Source organism: Hemitrygon akajei, unplaced genomic scaffold (genome assembly GCF_048418815.1).
Source record: "Hemitrygon akajei unplaced genomic scaffold, sHemAka1.3 Scf000108, whole genome shotgun sequence".
Classification (NCBI taxonomy): domain Eukaryota; kingdom Metazoa; phylum Chordata; class Chondrichthyes; order Myliobatiformes; family Dasyatidae; genus Hemitrygon; species Hemitrygon akajei.
The window spans coordinates 544,834-564,326 of NW_027331994.1; the positions used below are offsets into that span (position 1 = coordinate 544,834).

Sequence of the window (19,493 nt, forward strand, 5' to 3'; positions counted from 1 at the left end):
ACTCCCATAGAGCCACCGTCCTTGTGTCCAACCACACAAGTCACTGGTAAAAGAAATCACATGTCTAGTATATCCACTTTCCAACTAGCCATCATCAGCAGTGGAGATTGGCGGCACCAGCGGCTCTCCCCGGGATTTCGCTACTCGTTCAATCTACCGGCGCAACTTTCTCATTCTTTTTCTTTACCTTTACAGAGAAAACTCACCTCGCATTTCTGTCAGCAATCTTGACTATCATTACTTACCATCTTCCTTCAATCTACTTACCTGGTTTTCATCATTATCTTTACAGGAAACTCTCTCCCCCGCATTCCTGATCAACTTTACTGTCACTGCTTCCCATCCGCCTTCAATCTACTTACCTGCTCCTGCAAAGGAAAGACAATCAGTCACAAGCACAAGCGTGAACGACATTTCGTTCCGTTCGCCTCTTGAAGACTTATTTATACCTGTTGGATTTGTTTACTAAATGGAAAACATCTTGGGTGGGACTAGGATCCGGATCCTCACGTCCTTAATTTCCACAATACTTCACATAATGCTGCGGTCTTCCCTACTTGATCTTGCCGATGCCGTCCTTTCTACCCGGTCATGGGCCAGGAGGCTCAAAGCGGATCACCCAACGGGTAGCTAACTCGAAGTTGCCATTCCCACCCACAGTTACTCCATCGCTTGAAACTATTTTGTTGGCATCCTGCTTAACTAAGGCAAATTGTCAGAGATGTTAAAGAATCAAGTTCAGTTGGCAAATCTTTTATTTAACATGCTATCACGGAGAGTCCACATGCGTGGAACTCTAAGGTACAAGTATAATGCTTCTCTTTATATCTAGTAGCAGAGAGGTGTGTGAAATCTCAGCAGAACAATGGAGTTAGTTCACAATGTTTATTTTCATGATTTATTGTTAAACTCATCTCATTTGCGCAGCTGTATTATGGTTCTGAGGAACAGTAGTGACAGGCACGATATTATTTCGTGGAAAACGCAGAAGTCCACAATCTCACAAAGCTTAAGCAACATACAGCCCTGTAAACCTTATATTCGGAAATTTCATCCATAGGGATGGCGGTTGGATGTCAGAGAGATAGAGCGAGGGTGATGGTGGCGAATAATGTTCGGAGGGAGGGAGAGCGTGAATGCCTGTTAGAAGGAGTGGCGTCAAGGAAAGGAGCCACAAAGACGGGAAAACTTTGTCCAGACCCGATTCCTGCCTGGGCACAGGCTGTCTAGGTGAGGATATAGACTCTGACATTCCTCACCTTTCTTTGGTTTGGACATGGTTTGGACAGTCAGTCTATGTTTTTCTCGGAGGGTGGTGTGGCCTAGCTACCTCCAGTCGAGTTTGCTGTCATTTAATAACACACATGCACACCAACAAACTAGACAAGGTTTCTCCGAGCCGGGTTGTAAAGAACAGCAGCACAAACAACACACAGAACACACAACTACTTATGAAAGAAAGGACAGCATCCTCCGATGAGCCACGCACAGATAAACAAAGTAAATCAAAACACGTTATTATATTCAGATTCAGTTTATTTGTCATTTAGAAACCACAAATGCAATGCAGTTAAAAAAAATGAGACAACGTTCCTCCAGAATGATATCACAAAAGCACATGACAAAACAGACTACACCAGAAAATCCACATAACGTTTGGCAATCCCCAATCCAGTGTCCGGAGAGAATGCTGCGTATTAATATCGCGCTACTGTCTTAGCACGTTACCCAGAAAGGAGCTCCAAAACTACCAGACAAAACAAGACCAAAAACTAAAGCTACAAAACCTGCACGAAACCACGTAGTTACAATAGTGCAAACAATAGCATAATTCATTAAAAAAAAACAGACCATGGGCACAGTAAAAATAGTCCAAAGATGTTAAAAGACTATAAGTTCAAAAGAAACCACCACACAGTTTCCACGTCCACAGGGTCCCGATAGACTCGTCATCCCACGCAGGCAGCAGAAGGGAATACCCCCGCTATGGACTTCCACGGCGCCGCCCGACTCAGCCTCGCAGACACAGCACACAGTGAAAGCGACCTGACCGCAGCGGACTCCATGTCCGGCGAACCTCCGCGCCTCCGGCACAGCTTCTCCGAGCACCATCCTCTGCCGAGCGTATTAAGACTGCCCCGCCAACGCGACCCCGAGGAATGGGGGCCTGTTCTTCCCAGCTGAGTCCCGGATCTCACAGCAGCAGCAGCAACGAAGAAGGTCTTCCTGGAGATTTCCAGATGTTCCTCCGTGCTCCCACGTCCGTTTTTCATCCGATTATGATTGCGCACGGCACCCCGCTTCACAAATAACAGATAATCAGCTCCGGAATGGCCGCTGCAAGCTCCGTCGCGCCGCCATCTTGGATTACACTTGAATTTGAACGTGATTCAGCACTCCATATGTGTACATGCAATTGTGAAAAGAAATACAGACCAGAAAACTTAAATGAGAAGCTACCTCAGAAAAACAAATCATCACTGTGGAAGAAAACCTTAACCAGTGGAATGAGTATGACCCTCCATGGGAGACATCCCAACGATCTGAGCAGACGAGATGGTGACAAGGAATCACCGAGCACCTGGACTGAGAGTTGGAGACCTCTTCCCAGAAACAGAGGGGTTCCTTGCGGAAATACAGGACAAGGTGGTTAGCAAAAGGGGAAGAAAATCACAAATACATACAATACAAACAAGGCAATCAATGCAGAAAATGCTAAGAGAAACCAGACACAGTCCACCATATTCCAGGAGCCTGCGGCAGTTGAACTCAATCTGATTGATTATGCAGCTGCAATCAAGTGGCAAATATCATTCACCAAAATCTTGCTTTAAAATACAAACGGATGAATGACCATGTTAACCTAATTAAGGTACAATAAATTCCAGCCTGATCCACTTAGTCAAAATCTCACAATTTATATGATAATTGTTACATTATTACAGATAGGACAATTCATAATAACCATCCTGATATAATATTACAGGATAAACAAGCAAATCCCTCAATAGATATAACAATTCTGAACACACACGTTCCCTGACCAGTGGAGCACCTCACCAGGTAATGTTTGTGTCATTAGTCAGACAAACAAATTATTTTCTCTATCAGCTTCCAAATGTTGCTACTCTGTCATTCATTGCCACACCCCGCTGCTGATTTCCTTCTCCTCATCATACGTTCTTACCTCGACCATCGTCCAGAGCCCCAAACTCTGCCCTGTGCAGACTCTCCTCTGGTTTCTGATCCTGCTCCTTTGAACATCCAACCAATGTTTTCGCATTCTGCTTTCAGTCTTTAGAGGACAGCGTGTTTTCTAACAACTCTTTAGAAGCAGGGAAAATGACCCATAATGTGGAAATGAGCCATGAATAAGGAGGGTATCTCCCAAATTCATTCTTCCTCAGCTCAGAGATTTCAGGGGCAAAGAACATCTCAGACAGAACTGCAGTCAGCTCAACTTCTTCAGTCTGGAGAAAATTCAAGGGGAACCTTTTCACCCACAGAGTGGTGACTGTTTGGAACCCGTCCCACGGGGGAACAAGAGGTGAACGACAGGGGAGGATTTAAAAGGACTGTCGTGGGACAGAATCACTGGCAGGGTCCAGCAGGCCTGAGTTGACTCTCTGCTCAGTTTAAGATAGTACATAGGGCCAATATGTCTAAAGATAAATTGGTGCATATATTTCCTAATATAAGCCCTATTTGTGACAGATATAACGTAGAGGTAGCTGCTCTAAGAGATGTGTTTAGAATATTGTCTAAAGTTATAGATGTGGATGTTCAACTCAATTTCTCTTACGGCAATTTTTGGGATTATTCTAGAGGAAATAGGGAGAGTATCTGCTTCCACTCAACATGCAATCGCCTTTTCAACTTTACTGACGAGGAGTACTATCTTGTTATATTGGAAAGAATCTAATCCTCTACTGTTTTCTATTGGCTCACCTCCATTATGTCATATCTAAGCTTGGAGAAAATTAGAAGCTGGACGTTTGATACATCGTTTAATTTTGAGCAAGTCTGGTGACCCTTTATTCAATATTTTCATATGATTTAATTTATTTGTTCTTTATTCTCTTTAGGAAAAATCCTTATCTGTGAAGGTTTGGAGGTGACTGGAAGGGTGCCTTTTCTCTTTGTTTTTCTTCTAATTTTATCCTCAATTGGACTGCCCAATCTCTTTTCTTATTCAGTTTAGTGTTTTTTTCCTGCATATAAATAAAATTTTCCAATCTTTTTTAACGATTTATTAAGAGTTGTGTTTTTTTGATTACACTGTATATATAACAGCATAACATTAAACCTATCTGATTTTGACAATATATACTTTTCTTTATTGCTGTTTATGTCTTTTGTATTATCTGTTTGCTAAACCTCTCCACTGATATGTATATTTTTCATTACTGGAAATCAATAAAAACATTGAAAAAATGAAAATGACTGTCCTGGAACAGAATCACTGGCAGGGTCCAGCCGGCCTGAGTTGACTCTCTACTGTACGCTAGGTGTGTTATAAATTCACCAAGTACTGGAGACAGAGTTTAAAATAGAACTGACTTATTTCTCTGATCCAGAATATTAAACTCCAGTCCCATTAAAGATGAATGTGCAGCAGAAGAAACTCCTCCCATGCCCAGTGACCAGGGTGCAGAACTGGGTGTGGTGATCAGCAGCAATAATTTACAAGTCACTCTTCAAATTGCATTCAGCAATGGTGATGAACAAATATCCAGCATGCAGCTTATTTAAAGGTTCTCCCCAGTGTGAATCCAGTAGTGTGTCACAAGGTTAGATGACTGAGTGAATCCTTCCCCACATTCACAGCAGGTGAACGGCCTCTCCCCAGTGTGAACTCAATGATGCACATAAAGTTGAGATGACTGAGAGAATCTCCTCCCAGTGTCTAAGTAGGTGATCAGCCTCTCCCCAGTGTGAACTCGCTGATGTACCTTCAGATGGGATGACTGAGTGAATCCCTGCCCACATTCTGAGCAGGTGAATGGCCTCTCCCCAGTGTGAACTCGCTGATGTACCTTCAGATGGGATAACCCAGTGAATCCCTGCCCACATTCTGAGCAGGTGAATGGCCTCTCCCCAGTGTGAACTCGCTGATGCACCAGTAGGGCAGATGACCGAGTGAATCCGTTCCCACATTCTGAACAGGTGAACGGCTTCTCCCCAGTGTGAACTCGCTGATGTACCAGTAGGTCAGATGACCGAGTAAATCCCTTCCCACATTCTGAGCAGGTGAATGGCCTCTCCCCAGTGTGAACTCGCTGATGTACCAGTAGGTCAGATGACCGAGTGAATCCCTTCCCACATTCTGAGCAGGTGAATGGCCTCTCCCCAGTGTGAACTAACTGATGTACCTTCAGTTTAGATGACTGAGTGAATCCCTTCCCACAGTCTGAGCAGGTGAACGGCCTCTCCCCAGTATGAACTCGCTGATGTACCTTCAGTTGAGATGACCAAGTGAATCCCTTCCCACAGTCTGAGCAGGTAAATGGCCTCTCCCCAGTGTGAACTCTCTGATGTTCCTTCAATTTAAACGACTGTGTGAATCCCTTCCCACATTCTGAGCAGGTGAATGGCCTCTCCCCAGTGTTAACTCGCTGATGTAACTTCAGTTTACATGACCGAGTGAATCCCTTCCCACAGTCTGAGCAGATGAACTGCTTCTCCCCAGTGTGAAATCGCTGATGTACCTTCAGATGGGATGACCGAGTGAATCCCTTCCCACAGTCTGAGCAGGTGAATGGCCTCTCCCCAGTGTGAACTCGCTGATGTACTTTCAGATTAGATGAGTAAGTGAATCCCTTCCCACAGTCCGAGCAGGTGAATGGCCTCTCCCCAGTGTGAACTAACTGATGTTCCTTCAGAGTGGATGACCGAGTGTATCCCTTCCCACAGTTTGAGCAGGTGAATGGCCTCTCCCCAGTGTGAACTAACTGATGTACCTTCAGATGGGATGACCGAGTGAATCCCTTCCCACATTCTGAGCAGGTGAATGGCCTCTCTCCAGTGTGAACTCGCTGATGTACCAGTAGGGTGGATGACTGAGTGAATCCCTTCCCACAGTCTGAGCAGGTGAACGGCCGCTCCCCAGTGTGAACTCGCTGGTGAGCCATTAGATCAGATGACTGAGTGAATACTTTCCCACAAATTCAGCAGATGAGCAACCTTTGCCCAGTGTGATCTGACTGCTGTGTCCACAGGTGGGATGACCGACTGAACCCCTTCTCACACACAGAACAGGTGAGTGGCCTTGCCCAGTGTGAACTTGCTGATATACCTTCAGATGAGATGACCGAGTGAATGCACTCCCACTGTCTGAGCAGGTGAAATGATCGGCGTGCCAGTTGGTCAGATGACCAAGTGAATCCCTGTCCACAGTCTGAGCAGGAAGGATGATCGAGTGAATCCCTTGCTCCACTTCTTAAATATCTAGACCGAGACAGCAAAACTGGTATGCTGTGTCTGAATTTCCATAGACAAATTCCTTGTCATTTTTAACCTGTAAAGAAGGACAACATTTCAGATGAGCTCACTTGAGTTGCCAAAGTGTGATCTGATATCACACTGTTACAGTGTAGTTCAACCTAAGTTGGAGAGAGAAATCACCTTCTAACTGGGCAAAGTGTTGGTATCTGGAATGACCATCAAACTCTCTGATGGTCGAGAAGTATGGGGCATTTCTGCCATCTCCAGTCTGTTACTTGGCTCAGTTTGACTCTCTCCATTGGCAATATTCCCCGTTCCCCCTGAGCGGCATGGGTGCCTGGCCCCACAGTAACTGAAACACTCTCACGCAAGTAGCTTTTGTTGACATACAGCTGGGATTTTCTTTTATGTACTATTAATTTAAAGTGCCATAGACTTAATGCCATGTAAATATCTCCTGACCTAGTCTAGTTCCACATTGGAGATAAATGGTTTGTAATTCTGAGAATTAGTTAAAATCCGAGCAGAAGGATATAAATAAAGTAATTTAAACCATTGAATAAAATCAGGCCCAAAATTAAATTTTCTGATGTTTTCAACCCAATCAAAGGCCTTCTCAGCATCTAAGGATGTCACACATTCCAATGTCTCTTTGGAAGGAGAATAAATGACATTTAATAAATGACGAATAGTGAAATGAGAATATTTATCTTTAATAAATCCAGTCTGGTCATTTGAGGTTGTCCTTTGAGTCCTTTGCTCTTTGATCTGGCCTTAGAACACTTAGCTATTGCCTTTAGAGAATCTCAGTGTATCACTGGGATATTAAGGAGAGGTATTATTCACAAAGTTTTGTTCTATGCCGATGACCTACTACTTTATATTTCTAATGTCGAAACTTCTGTGCTTTCTTTACTTTCTTGTTTCAGCCAATTTTCAGGATATAATCTAAATTTACATAAGACTGAACTTCTTCCTTTGAATAATTTGGTACCCATTCATACTAACCTTCCTTTTAAAACTGTAAGAAATCAATTAACCTATTTTGGTGTAATAATTACTAAGATTTATAAGCTATTATTTAAAGGAAGTTTTTTCACTCTATTGGGTTACGTTAAAAGGACACTTTCAAAATGGTTGCCTCTTTCATTATCGTTGATTGGCCGAATCAATTCTATTAAAATGAATCTTACCTAAATTTAAATAGCTTTTTTAGGCCTTACCTGTCTTTATTCCGCAATCCTTTTTTGATTTTCTTGACTCTACCCTATCTTCCTATATATGGAAACATAAACTTTCTCAACTAAATAAATTTCATTTTCAAAAAGCAAGAAAGAATGGAGGTTTAGCATTACCAAATTTTATGTTTTATTACTGGGCAGGCAATATATGGAACCTCACATTTTGGTCATACTATATTAACCATGAGGACTGTCCTGTTTGGGTTTCTATAGAAGCTAATTCTGTTCATAAATTCTCTATTATTTCTCTTCTTGGATCTTCACTTCCTTTATTTTTAAGTAAACTAACTGACAGTTTCGTAGTTAAACATACTTTGAGGATTTGGATACAATTTAGAAAATATTTTGTTTTAATGAGACATTCTCTATCAAGTCCTATTTGTTCTAGCTATTTTTTAAACCTTTTTTGATCGATGTAGTTTTTAAAGAATGGGATAGACTGGGTATTAACTTCCAGGATTTGTTAGTTGGAGGAAGTCTTTTCGCTTGAGCAATTGTCAGCTAAATATAGCTTACCAAAAACCTTTTTTTTATATCTGCAATTTAGGGAATTTCTGCAGTCTCAATTGCATACATTTCCAAAAAGTCCAGGTAAGAATTTATTAGATGTAATTTTTAATCTGAAAACTTTTCAGAATGGTTCAATATCCAATATTTATGGCATGCTGTTGAGAATGACAAATGTTCCTTTAGACAAAATTAAAAATCTCTGGGAACAAGATTTGCAGACTTCAATCTCTGAGGAACCTGGAATGAAATTTATAAATTGGTTAATACTTCATCGTTATATTCCTGCCATTCCCTCCTACAATTTAAAGTAGTCCATAGGGCCCATATGACTAAGGATAAGCTCTCTCATTTTTATTTGGATATGTCTCCCTATTGTGACAGGTGCAACTATGGAGTAGCTTCATTGATTCTTATGTTTCGGATATGGCCGAGGCTTGAAAAATACTGAAAGGAAGTATTTCAAACCTTTTCTGCACTTTTTAAAGTTAATTTTAAGCCTAATCCTTTGCCTGCCTTATTTGGTATTGTTGGAGGGCAAGATATGATTTTGGACATACCTGATCAGTGGCTACGTGATGTTACGTCATGCTTAAATTTAGAAAAGATTCGGTGTTCAATTTCTGAATCAAAGACTTTAAAACATAATGGGGACCATTTTTGAATTATTTTCAAAGCATTTGATTTGTTGTTATGTACGGATGTTGGCTCATATTATCATCTATTTCTTTATGATGATACAGACGTTTTTCTTTTTTTCCTTTTTTTTAACAAGCAGCTTTTTGATGGTAGCGGATTAGATTTTTTTTGTATAATGATAAAATTAGAAGATTTCAATATTATGATTTAAGTCAATTTACATGAATATAGGGTATTCATGATTATAAGTGTGTTTCTAATATACAGTATTTGGTACAATTTTATCATTTTTTATAGTTTATTATATATATATACACACACACTTTAGTACTCTGTATTCTTTTATGCAAGAAAATCAATAAAAATATTGGAAAAAAATCTCCGGATCTGGCTGGTGGCAACAGTGCCGGACTTCAGGATGAACCTGAATTTGAATCCAGCCGGCTCCCCTGCACACTTTCCATCCATGCTGGGTTACGGGCTGCTGATTTCTTTGGAACCTCTGCTGTAACTTGCCTCGTACGCGGTTGCCCACGACGCCAGAGAGGCTTGGAGGGAAATCGTCCGCTAACCGGAGAAACTCCGGTTGCAGCGTACCCCCACGACGCCAGAGAGGCACGGAGGGAAATCGTCCGCTAACCGGAGAAACTCCGGTTGCAGCGTACCCCCACGACGCCAGAGAGGCACGGAGGGAAATCGTCCGCTAACCGGAGAAACTCCGGTTGCAGCGTACCCCCACGACGCCAGAGAGGCATGGAGGGAAATTGTCCGCTAACCGGAGAAACTCCGGTTGCAGGGTACCCCCACGACGCCAGAGAGGCATGGAGGGAAATCGTCCGCTAACCGGAGAAACTCCGGTTGCAGCGTAACTTTCCCAAAACCATTGCCTCATCCGATTGACTGTCTCATCTTGAATGCTGAGTGACTGAACCAACCTCCCATATGTGACTTTGTCAAGTGTGGGCCCATGTAGAAAACATCAGCTGCCTTGCCTTCATCCACTTTCCTGATAGCTTTCTCCAGAGACTCTATAAGATTGGTTAGACATGACCTACCATGCACAAAACCATGCTGTCTATCCTTAATCAGTCCACATCGATCCAAATATTTACATATCCGGTTCCTGCACATATGTTCTAATAACTTTCCCACTACTGATGTCAAGCTCACTAACATAATGTTTTCTCATTTATCCTTAGAGCCTTTCTTGAACAGCGGATCAACCTTGGCTGTCCTCCAATCCTCCAGTACCTCACCTGTCACTAAGGATGATTTAAATATCTCTGCTTGGGCCCCCACAATTTCTGCACTTGTCTTCCGCAGGGTCCTGGGGAACAACTTGTCAGGCCCTGGGGATTGATCCATGCTAATTTGCCTTAAGACAGCAAACACCTCCACCTCTGTAATCTGTACAGGGTCCATGAAGTTGATGCTGCTTTGTCTCACTTCTATTGACTCTGTGTCCATCTCCTGAGAAAATACGGGTGCAAAACAACTATTTAAAACCTCCCCCATCTATTTTGTCTCCCGTATAGGTCACCATTCTGATCGTCCAGAGTGGGCATGTTTCTGTTCTGACCTTCTCCATGTTTCTGTGACAGAGAAGCTGGCCAAACCTGACTGGAAGGGGAATCTGGTAGGAGTGACGATGGAGCAGCAATGGATGGAGTTTCTGGGAGCAACTCGGGAGCTGAGTGATCACTACATCCCAACGAAGTGGAAGCATTGGAAAGGCAGGAGGACTCAACCGTGGCTGAAATGAGAACCCAAAACCAACATAAAAGCCAAAGAGAGGACAAATAAGCTTTTAGAAACCAGGAGAGGACAACTAAAGAAAGTCAGATGAGCTCAGGGTGTGGAAATATAATATTGTAGCCATTAATGTGTCTTGGTAGCACCCAACAGCCTGAAGAATTTAGAGGAACAAAATATCCAGGGCCTCGATATCTCTTGAAAACAAAGGTTCCCTGCACCAGCTACCTTTCACCTTTTATTTTGGTAGGTACATACAAACTCTACACCGTCAAAATTTCACTTCTGAAGACCTCCCACTCACCAAGTCCTCCTTTGCCAGAAAACAGCCTGTCCCAGTCCACACCTGTCAAATCCTTGCAAATACCATAAAATTGATCTTTCTCCAATTTAAAATCTCAAGAGAAGTCCAGGCCTCTGTTTTTCCATATTTTCTTGGAATCTCATGGCATTATGAACGCTAGACACAAAGTGTTGCGATACACTAATTTCTGTCACCAGCCCTGGATCGTTTCCCAACAGCTTATTGCACACTTCTACGCCGGATGTTTTACGTACTGATTAAGGCTCATTTGACAAACTCTACCTCATCTAGTCCTTTTACAGTATGGGAGTCCCAGTCAATATATGGAAAGTTAAAATCACTTACTATCTCAACTTTTGTTTCTTGGTGTAGTCTGTGAACTCTCTACAAATTTGTTCCTCTAAATCCCTCAGACTGTTGGGTGCAACCAATTCCCAGTAATGCCTACGATATCATAATTCCATGCCCTGGGCTCATCTGGCTTTCCTACGATGCTTCTTGCATCGTGATTTCCACAGCTCAACACATTCATCGCACCATGCTCAAGCATTTGGTCGCTGACTCTATCTGAGGTCTGAACAACATCTGTCTGGTGTGAAGAAAACAACCTCTCCCTCAATGTCAGAAAAACCTCTGATGCTGAATTTTGTAGTGATGACTCAGGAAAGGTTTTCTTCTGATGACACTTCCACGAAGGTCGTATTTGTGCAGGTGTCGCTGCACAGTAGAACAGTGCACCACCACTCCAGAGTCTGCGAAATCTTCCTGAATGTTTTTTTACAGTCAAATGGGGGTTTCGATTTGCCTTTCTAGCAATCCTATGAGTAGTTCTCTCAGAAAGTTTTCTTGGTCTTCTAGACATCAACTTGACCTCCACTGTTCCTGTTAACTGCCATTTCTTAATTACATTGTGAACTGAGGAAACGGCTACCTGAAAACGCTTTGCTATCTTCTTATAGCCTTCTCCTGCTATGTGAGCATCATTTATTTTAACTTTTAGAGTGCTAGGCAGCTTCTCAGAGGAGCCAATGGCTGCTGATTGTTGGGACAAGGTTTGAAGAGACAGGGTATTTATAAAGCTTTGCGATTTGCATAACCTGGCCTGTCCTAACGATGACTGTGAACAAGCCATAGCCTTAACATGCTAATTCAGGTCAGAGACCTCGGTAAAAGTTATCTGAGAGCTCAAATCTCTTGGGGTGCCCAAACTTTTCCATGGTGTTCCTTTCCTATTTTTCACTCTAAAATTGTACAAAACCAAAATAATACACTAATCTTGCTTAAAATGTTGAAAAGAATGTTTCGTGTTTATGACTTTTGGAGATCAGTTCACCTTCTACTCACTAAATTATTCACAGTAACAAAATGTTTGACCAGTGGTGCCCAGCCATTTGCGTACCACTGTATCGGATGAGGTGGTGAGCACGGAGTGTGATGGGGGGGCGGTGGTGAGGAGGAGGACTGACAGGGAGCGAAGAGGGTGATAAAGAGGGGAAGACAATGTGGGATACAGGAGCCAGCAGGGAGACTGTTTGAGAGAGGGGGCAGGGTGGGATGTAGGGAGGGAGATAGAGAGGGTGAGAGCTGGAAATGGAGGTTACAGAGTGGTGGAGGTGACTGAGTGAGAGAGACAATTTTGATTGAAGTGAGAGGGTGCATGAGAGAGGGGGAGATGGAGAGGGGAAGGCAGAAGGTGAAACAGAGTGGGAGAATGGTCAAGTAGCAGTGTCACTGAGGCGGATAGAGAAGAGGGAAGGGGAGGGGAGAGGTGGGGAGGAAGGAAGAATGATTGAGAGGGGCGATGATAAGGAAGGGGTGAGGGAGAGGCGAGATGGCGAGGGAGAGACTGAATAAAAAGGGAGGTCTGGAGTAGAGGGCAGGAGGATGAAGAGGGACTGTGAGGAGGGAGTGGTGAGGGAAACGGGGTACGTAGACAGGGATGAGGGAGAAATGTGAAGAGATAGTGTGTCTGATTAGAATTGTTAGACTAACTATTTATTCAGTCCCCAGTTGCAGGGTCGTTAATCACATATGTTCACAATCACCGAACAAATCCACCGTGGGATTACGGTTCCATGCCTTGAGATTTACTGTGTATGATTCTGGTCTACATGTCTGACAGTGGGGAGCTCTAACGCGTACGGTTCTGGTCTACATGTCCGACAGTGGGGAGTTTCACAGCATACGGGGACCTGCTACAAATCGCAGTGTAATGCCAACCCCAGCTGATGCTGGTGTTTCTCCTGTTCAGGTAGTGGTGAGGAAAGAGTTAATCTCGGGTTTGTGTAAATCGAGGCCGGTTGCAGTGGGAATGGGCTGGGATCGATCCAGACAGCTGGAGGCACCGGGTTCTCCAGTCTTTTAGATTTGCGCCTGAGTCGGGATTGCGGGATCAATTTGTTGTGTTTCTCCTCCAGCTTGGGAGGGCGGATGTAGGTGAAGGGGGCCTGTCTATGAGTGGGTGTAGGGTGAATGGTCAGAAGGGTGTGGGGCCACTGGTGGGACGGAGGGTGGTTTGGGTACGGTGGGTGATCGGACGTAACATGACCTGGGTGGATGGGCAAGGGGTAAATTACGTTGTCAACGAGGGTGGATCTGGTCCAATGAATCAGACAGTTCAGCTCGCGTGTCCTTTCAGGAGGCCACAATTCTCTCATCATCTTAATCACTGACTAATCTTCCTGTTAACATTGAGTTTGTTACAGAGCCCCAGGGTCTGCAAACAGATGATTGGTAGGAGGCAGAGTGTTATGGTGACTGCCTGTTTCTTGGACTCGAGTCCCATGCTTAGTGACATTCCCTGGGGTTACGCCCATTGCTACTTGTCATCTATATCAATAATTTAGTTGAGAAAGTACAGGGTATGGGGAGAGAGTTTGCAGCAAGTTCAAACAATTAATCTTTTTGAAAGGCAGTCAGCATAAACACTCCCCTCTCTTTCCCTCTCCCCACTCAGAACTGACCAAAAGCTACATCAGAGGATGCAAGATCTTGAACTGAGTAACCACTGTGAGGGAATGGGAGTGATTTCAAAGGGCTGGACTGCTGGAAGCACATTACCAGACCTGGAGTGATTGCAACGGGGTCTGACAGAGGCATAACTGGTTCTTCTGGACACATTCAGTCTCACTCCAACTATTTCCTACCTTCCTTTGTACAGGTATGTAATGTCTAAAGGACCAGTGTTTGAGTAAATGAGACTCACCAAACTTTCTCCTGACTGAATCACTGGAATCTCCGAGTCAGATGGGTTCTCTCCAGTTGATGCTCTCAATCCTCGGGCTGGTTCACTTGTTGCTGTTCCCTCGTCTTCAGTCGTGGTTTGCCTCCAGTTGCGGTTTTTCTTCAAATAAATCTCTCACCACAGGTCTAACTTTAACCAGAGAGACAATGAAGCACATTAATAATGAAAAGGAGAACCAAACATTTCTGCGTAATGTTACTAAGAACAAAACTCACTGAAATTTAAACACTGAAGGCAGATTTAATTATCTCAGTGAACAATCTTTTATTGTCCCTCACATGTCACAGACGATATGGGATAAGAAGGAGCCATCATTCTGTCATGGTAAGACATAAGACACAGGAACAGAATTAGGTGATTCAATCCATCTGGTCTGCCCACCATTCAACCAGGGCTGATTTTCATTCCAACACCATATTCCTGTCTTCCTCCTGTAACCCTGAAGCTACTCAGCAATCATGAATATATTAATCTCTGTCATAAATATACCCAAATGGCAGCCTCAACCAACTTCTGCGGCAACAAATTCCACAGATCAGACATCTTTTAGCCAAAAAATTCTTCTCATCTCAGTTTTAAAGGGAAGCATCTTTATTCTGAAACTGTGCTGTAAGATCACAGACTCTGCGTCTATTGGAAACATCCTCACCATGTCCACTGTATCTAGGCTTTTCAGCATTCAGTAGGTTTACTTAACCATACATCTCCCACCACCCCCACCGTCCCTCTGAACTCCATTGAGCACAGGTTCAGAACCATCAGAGACTTGCAGAGACTCCAACGGAGGCCTACAAACTATCACAGCCATTTTCATTTCCAGGTTAAAACAGGTCCAGTTCATGAAATGTAAACCAAGAAATAAAAAGAAACTGGAATTACCAGAAACACTCAGCAGGTAAGGGACAGCTTACAATACAATTCAATTAATAACATTTCATCAGAATGACTTCAAACATTTTTAGTTTTTAGTGTAGATCTCCAGCACAGCTACCTGATTTCCACTGTGTGACAGTGAGGGGGGGGGGGGGGGTGGATTTCCAAACACAGTTTGAACACCAAACTCAGGGTCTATTTCTACTGTTTAAACATGGAACAGCCCATTTACTCACAGCCGAGACAAAGCACATTTCCAAACCTCCCAAATGGTTGCTCTCCTCCCGTTAACATTTATCACTTCCAAAATACAATATTTTCTATTCGTATAGATGTGATAATAATTTATGTAAAGATTCAAGCTTCTTTAAATTTTTATATATTTAAAGACTAAACAGGATCTGTAAAGGTCTAACCATGTAACACCCGACGTGTGAGGATATTGTGAGTATCGACACTCACAGGTACACTTCCTGTCCAACCATTTCTCCGAGAGAAACGGTACAAGGCAGAGTTGCCAACCTACAGCTTTTGAGACTAATATTCACCAATATTCATGGCTTTAGCAATAGTTCATCAGACGTTCTTTTTTCATACTTGATTACTTGGTTCCAATTTAGGGGCTAAAAGTGTAAAAAAATGAATTGTTTTATTTCTGTTATTTTTATACCTCTGAGTAACACTGCTAAGGTTACTGTCGATGCAATGCTCCTCAGACAGGATGAAGAGGTCAATACTCCCCAATGCCATTAGACTTTGCAATTCAACTGCCAGGACTTAAGAACTTCTTTAAAGCTATTATTAATGTTTTTTTTGAGTTAGTGATTTAGATGCATATCATATTATTACTGAGTTAAGGATTGTATGTAATGAGTTTCTGCTACAACAAGTGTATGGGACATTGGAAAAAATGTTGAATTTCCCCATGGGGATGAATAAAGTATCTATCTATCTATCTAAGCGCTGCGGGCCCTGCCGTCTGCTCCGACTCAGTCGTATTAGTGAGGCTACATCTGTGGTGGTCCGTGGATTACTCGCTAAGACTAAAGTACATTTTTCTCACTAACAACCCTTTGACTTCTAAGCAAACAAAGTTATTTTACTTGCTTGATAATTATATTCTATGATAATCAGTTAAGTGCAACTGTGTAATACTTTGTCATATTATTAAATTAAGTATTCTATGTTTAATTGTACCAGTTATACACTGAAATGTAGTGAGAGGCTATAACCTTGTTAATGTCTTAGCTATCACTATATTTCTGTGGAGCTCTGGAATTCATATATTTCTTTCATCTTGGTTTACTGCTTGACATTATAAGAAGCCCTATATATGTCACACACAATTTGTGTACCTGCTCATTAAATGAATGGGGCAAGAAAGTTGCCCAGTACATGAAATGAGCATGTACACAATTTGGGTCTCACAAACTTGGGGTGATTAATAAGTTCGTGGCCTAAGGTGGAAGGATTGAATTTTACAAAACCTAGCAATTTTCAATTATCTGAAACAGAAATACCACAAAAGTTATTAACTTCAAACTTTCTGCATAATCACTCAAAGAGTTGAACTGCACGTGCAGGTACCGAGAGCTGTTTAACTTCAGGCCGCGAACTTATGAATCAACCAACCTCCTCCCCCCGTACAGCTCCTACAACTTCAGGCCTTCTAACTTAGGCCACGACCTTATCAATCATCGCCACCCGCCCGCCGCCACAACCCCCCCCCCCCCCCATACAGCTCAGGCAAAAAAAAATTGCCACTGCACCCCTGCTCCAGCTGTCCGGCAGAGCTCGGGCCCGGCCCTTTCCCAATGCAACCGGCCCCCAAGTTACACAACACCGGGATCATTCCCTACTCACCCCTGCTCGAATCGGAGAATCGCCAACAGCGGCAGTCGGCACCACGCATGCGTTCAGCAGCGTTTCTCTACAGCGCCACCGGTGGCCGGAGGTCTGCACATCGTTGCCGATGGCTGGAGATCCATACAGCGCCACAAGTGGCCGGAGGCGGGAGGGACAACGGAGAGGTAAATCACAAACACGACAAAGTCTGCAGATCCTGGAAATCCAAAGCAACACAAACAAAATGCTGGCCGAACACAGCAGGCCGGGTAGCAACGGGAATGGAAATAGGAATGAAAATGTTTGGACACCGGGAAGTCCCGCTCGGAACGGGTAGTTCAAAGGTTAGTTTATTATTAAAGCAGGTATCCATAAATAACGATGCTTTTTTTTTCTCTCCAGAGAACCACGAAACAAAGAAAGAGCATGAAAGTCGTTCACAGAGAAAAATCAAACTTCTACCCCACCCCCCGGATCAAGAAGAACGGGATCCCAATCATCAAACCCCAAAACCCATCCCTCCGCACAAAAGGGAACAATAATATCGACCCCCGATAAAAAAAAAAACACTCCTACCCCGCACAACTGCGGAGGAGCCGGTGTCACCAGTGTAGAGGCGGACGCATCGGGAGCACCGGACACAACGGGCGACCCCGGAAGATTCACAGGTGAAATGTCGCCTCACCTGAAAGGATGTTTGGACAACGGAGAGGGTTCGACCGTCTGGCCCTTTCACTGTGACACCCCGAACTCCACATCAAATCCGTCCAAACGAATCTGGGTGAACTTTAATGACCAATAAATATAATTCCTCTCAGCGATCAGCTGTCTGAATGATTCCCTGACTCTGAGAGGAAGGGGTATCTATGGTCCACACTGTCAGGGTGTTGAGTTTACCAGGAGACAAAGACTGCAGGGACAGGAGGAGGAGTATAGGAAACTGATACAGGACTTTGTGATATGGTGTAACTCAAACTACCTGCGTCTCAATATCACCAAGACCAAGGAGATGGTGGTGGACTTTAGGAGATCTAGGCCTCATATGGAGCCAGTGATCATTAATGGAGAATGTCTGGAGCAGGTTAAGACCTACATGTATCTGGGTGTACAGTTAGACGAGAAGCTAGACTGGACTGCCAACACAGATGCCTTGTGCAGGAAGGCACAGAGTCGACTGTACTTCCTTAGAAGGTTGGCGTCATTCAATGTCTGCAGTGAGATGCTGAAGATGTTCTATAGGTCAGTTGTTGAGAGCACCCTCTTCTTTGTGGTGGCGTGTTGGGGAGGAAGCATTAAGAAGAAGGACGCCTCACGTCTTAATAAGCTGGTAAGGAAGGCGGGCTCTGTCGTGGGCAAAGTACTGGAGAGTTTAACATCGGTAGCTGAGCGAAGGGCGCTGAGTAGGCTACGGTCAATTATGGAAAACCCTGAACATCCTCTACATAGCACCATCCAGAGACAGAGAAGCAGCTTCAGCGACAGGTTACTATCGATGCAATGCTCCTCAGACAGGATGAAGAGGTCAATACTCCCCAATGCCATTAGACTTTACAATTCAACTGCCAGGACTTAAGAACTTTTTTTTAAAGCTATTATTAATGCTTTTTTTGAGTTAGTGATTTAGATGCATAACATATTATTACTGAGTTAAGTATTGTATGTAATTAGTTTTTGCTACTACAATTGTATGGGACATTGGAAAAAATGTTGAATTTCCCCATGGGGATGAATAAAGTATGTATGTATGTATCTATCTATCTATCTATCTATCTATCTATCTATCTATCTATCTTTCTGTTGACTAATACACTGTGTGTGGACCCCACTGGCAATTCTGGTGTTGTGACCCGAATAGAGACAAACACCACGCTGCCCACTCCATCAACAACACGGCACAGCCGGACACATAACAGGGGACTTTACATCCCACAACACTGGATTCAGTGATGAAACCCGTGATTAATGTTGTTGTCCCACTGAAAAGTCCATTAAGGTGCTTTTAAATGCCAGCGCTCTCCCACAGGTGACGTCACACATGGGCTCCCCCACCGGGATCTGCCCTCACGTGCGCGTGGGTTTCGTCACCCACGCGCTGCTGTGCTCGAGCTTTATCGGTTGAACGGCTGGGCTACTAATCACGTGACCAGCCCCGCACCGCTGTCAACAGAGGATTCAGAAGCTGCGCTATTCTCATTGGTGCGAAGCGATGTCAATCACTGGTTACAACCAGTCGCGGAGGCGGACAGGCCGAGTGGACGTTACCCCGCTGAGTCCGTCTCCCGCTCAAGCGCCGACCGCCTCCTCAGAGCGGAGAAAACCTCAAAGTAAATGTTCGCTTACTGATTTATTTCCATTTCTCTCCGAGGGAAGTTGGGGGCTTTTGTGAAGCGTCTCCTGTGGCCGGAGTCTGATGTATCGCTGAGAGGTAGGAGGAGACCGCTCGGCCCGTCGGTTTGATGCCGGTTCCCCGGGGAGGGGGGATTTTATTGAAAGGATGAAGATGTTGAGAGAGGGGGCGGACAGGATGTTTGTCCCGGTGGGGACAGGAGGGGCTCATCTGTGGAAATGTCTGAGCCCACTGTGGCGTCGAGCAGAGGGATTCTCCACATTAGGGGGCAAACACCGGCAGACTGTTGCCCTGCAA

The 19,493-nt window shown here is 43.8% G+C and overlaps 1 protein-coding gene across 4 annotated transcripts in view; it reads right to left on the reverse strand.

Annotated features, from left to right (window-relative positions):
* Positions 1-2,762: 2,762 nt before the first annotated feature.
* Positions 2,763-19,493, reverse strand: part of LOC140723299 (uncharacterized) — a 246,128-nt gene continuing 229,397 nt past the window's right edge. For 2 of the 4 annotated variants that reach the window (XM_073037899.1, XM_073037898.1), the window contains exons 3-4: positions 14,093-14,260; positions 2,763-6,517 (exon numbers count right to left, since the gene is read on the reverse strand). In XM_073037899.1, coding sequence (XP_072894000.1) covers positions 4,857-6,131 — 1,275 coding nt within the window. In that variant the 5' untranslated portion in view covers positions 6,132-6,517; positions 14,093-14,260 and the 3' untranslated portion in view covers positions 2,763-4,856. Of the gene's footprint in view, positions 6,518-14,092; positions 14,261-14,346; positions 14,621-16,867; positions 16,922-19,493 lie in introns of those variants that run through there. The other 2 variants (XM_073037900.1, XM_073037901.1) reach the window with 2 other exon arrangements.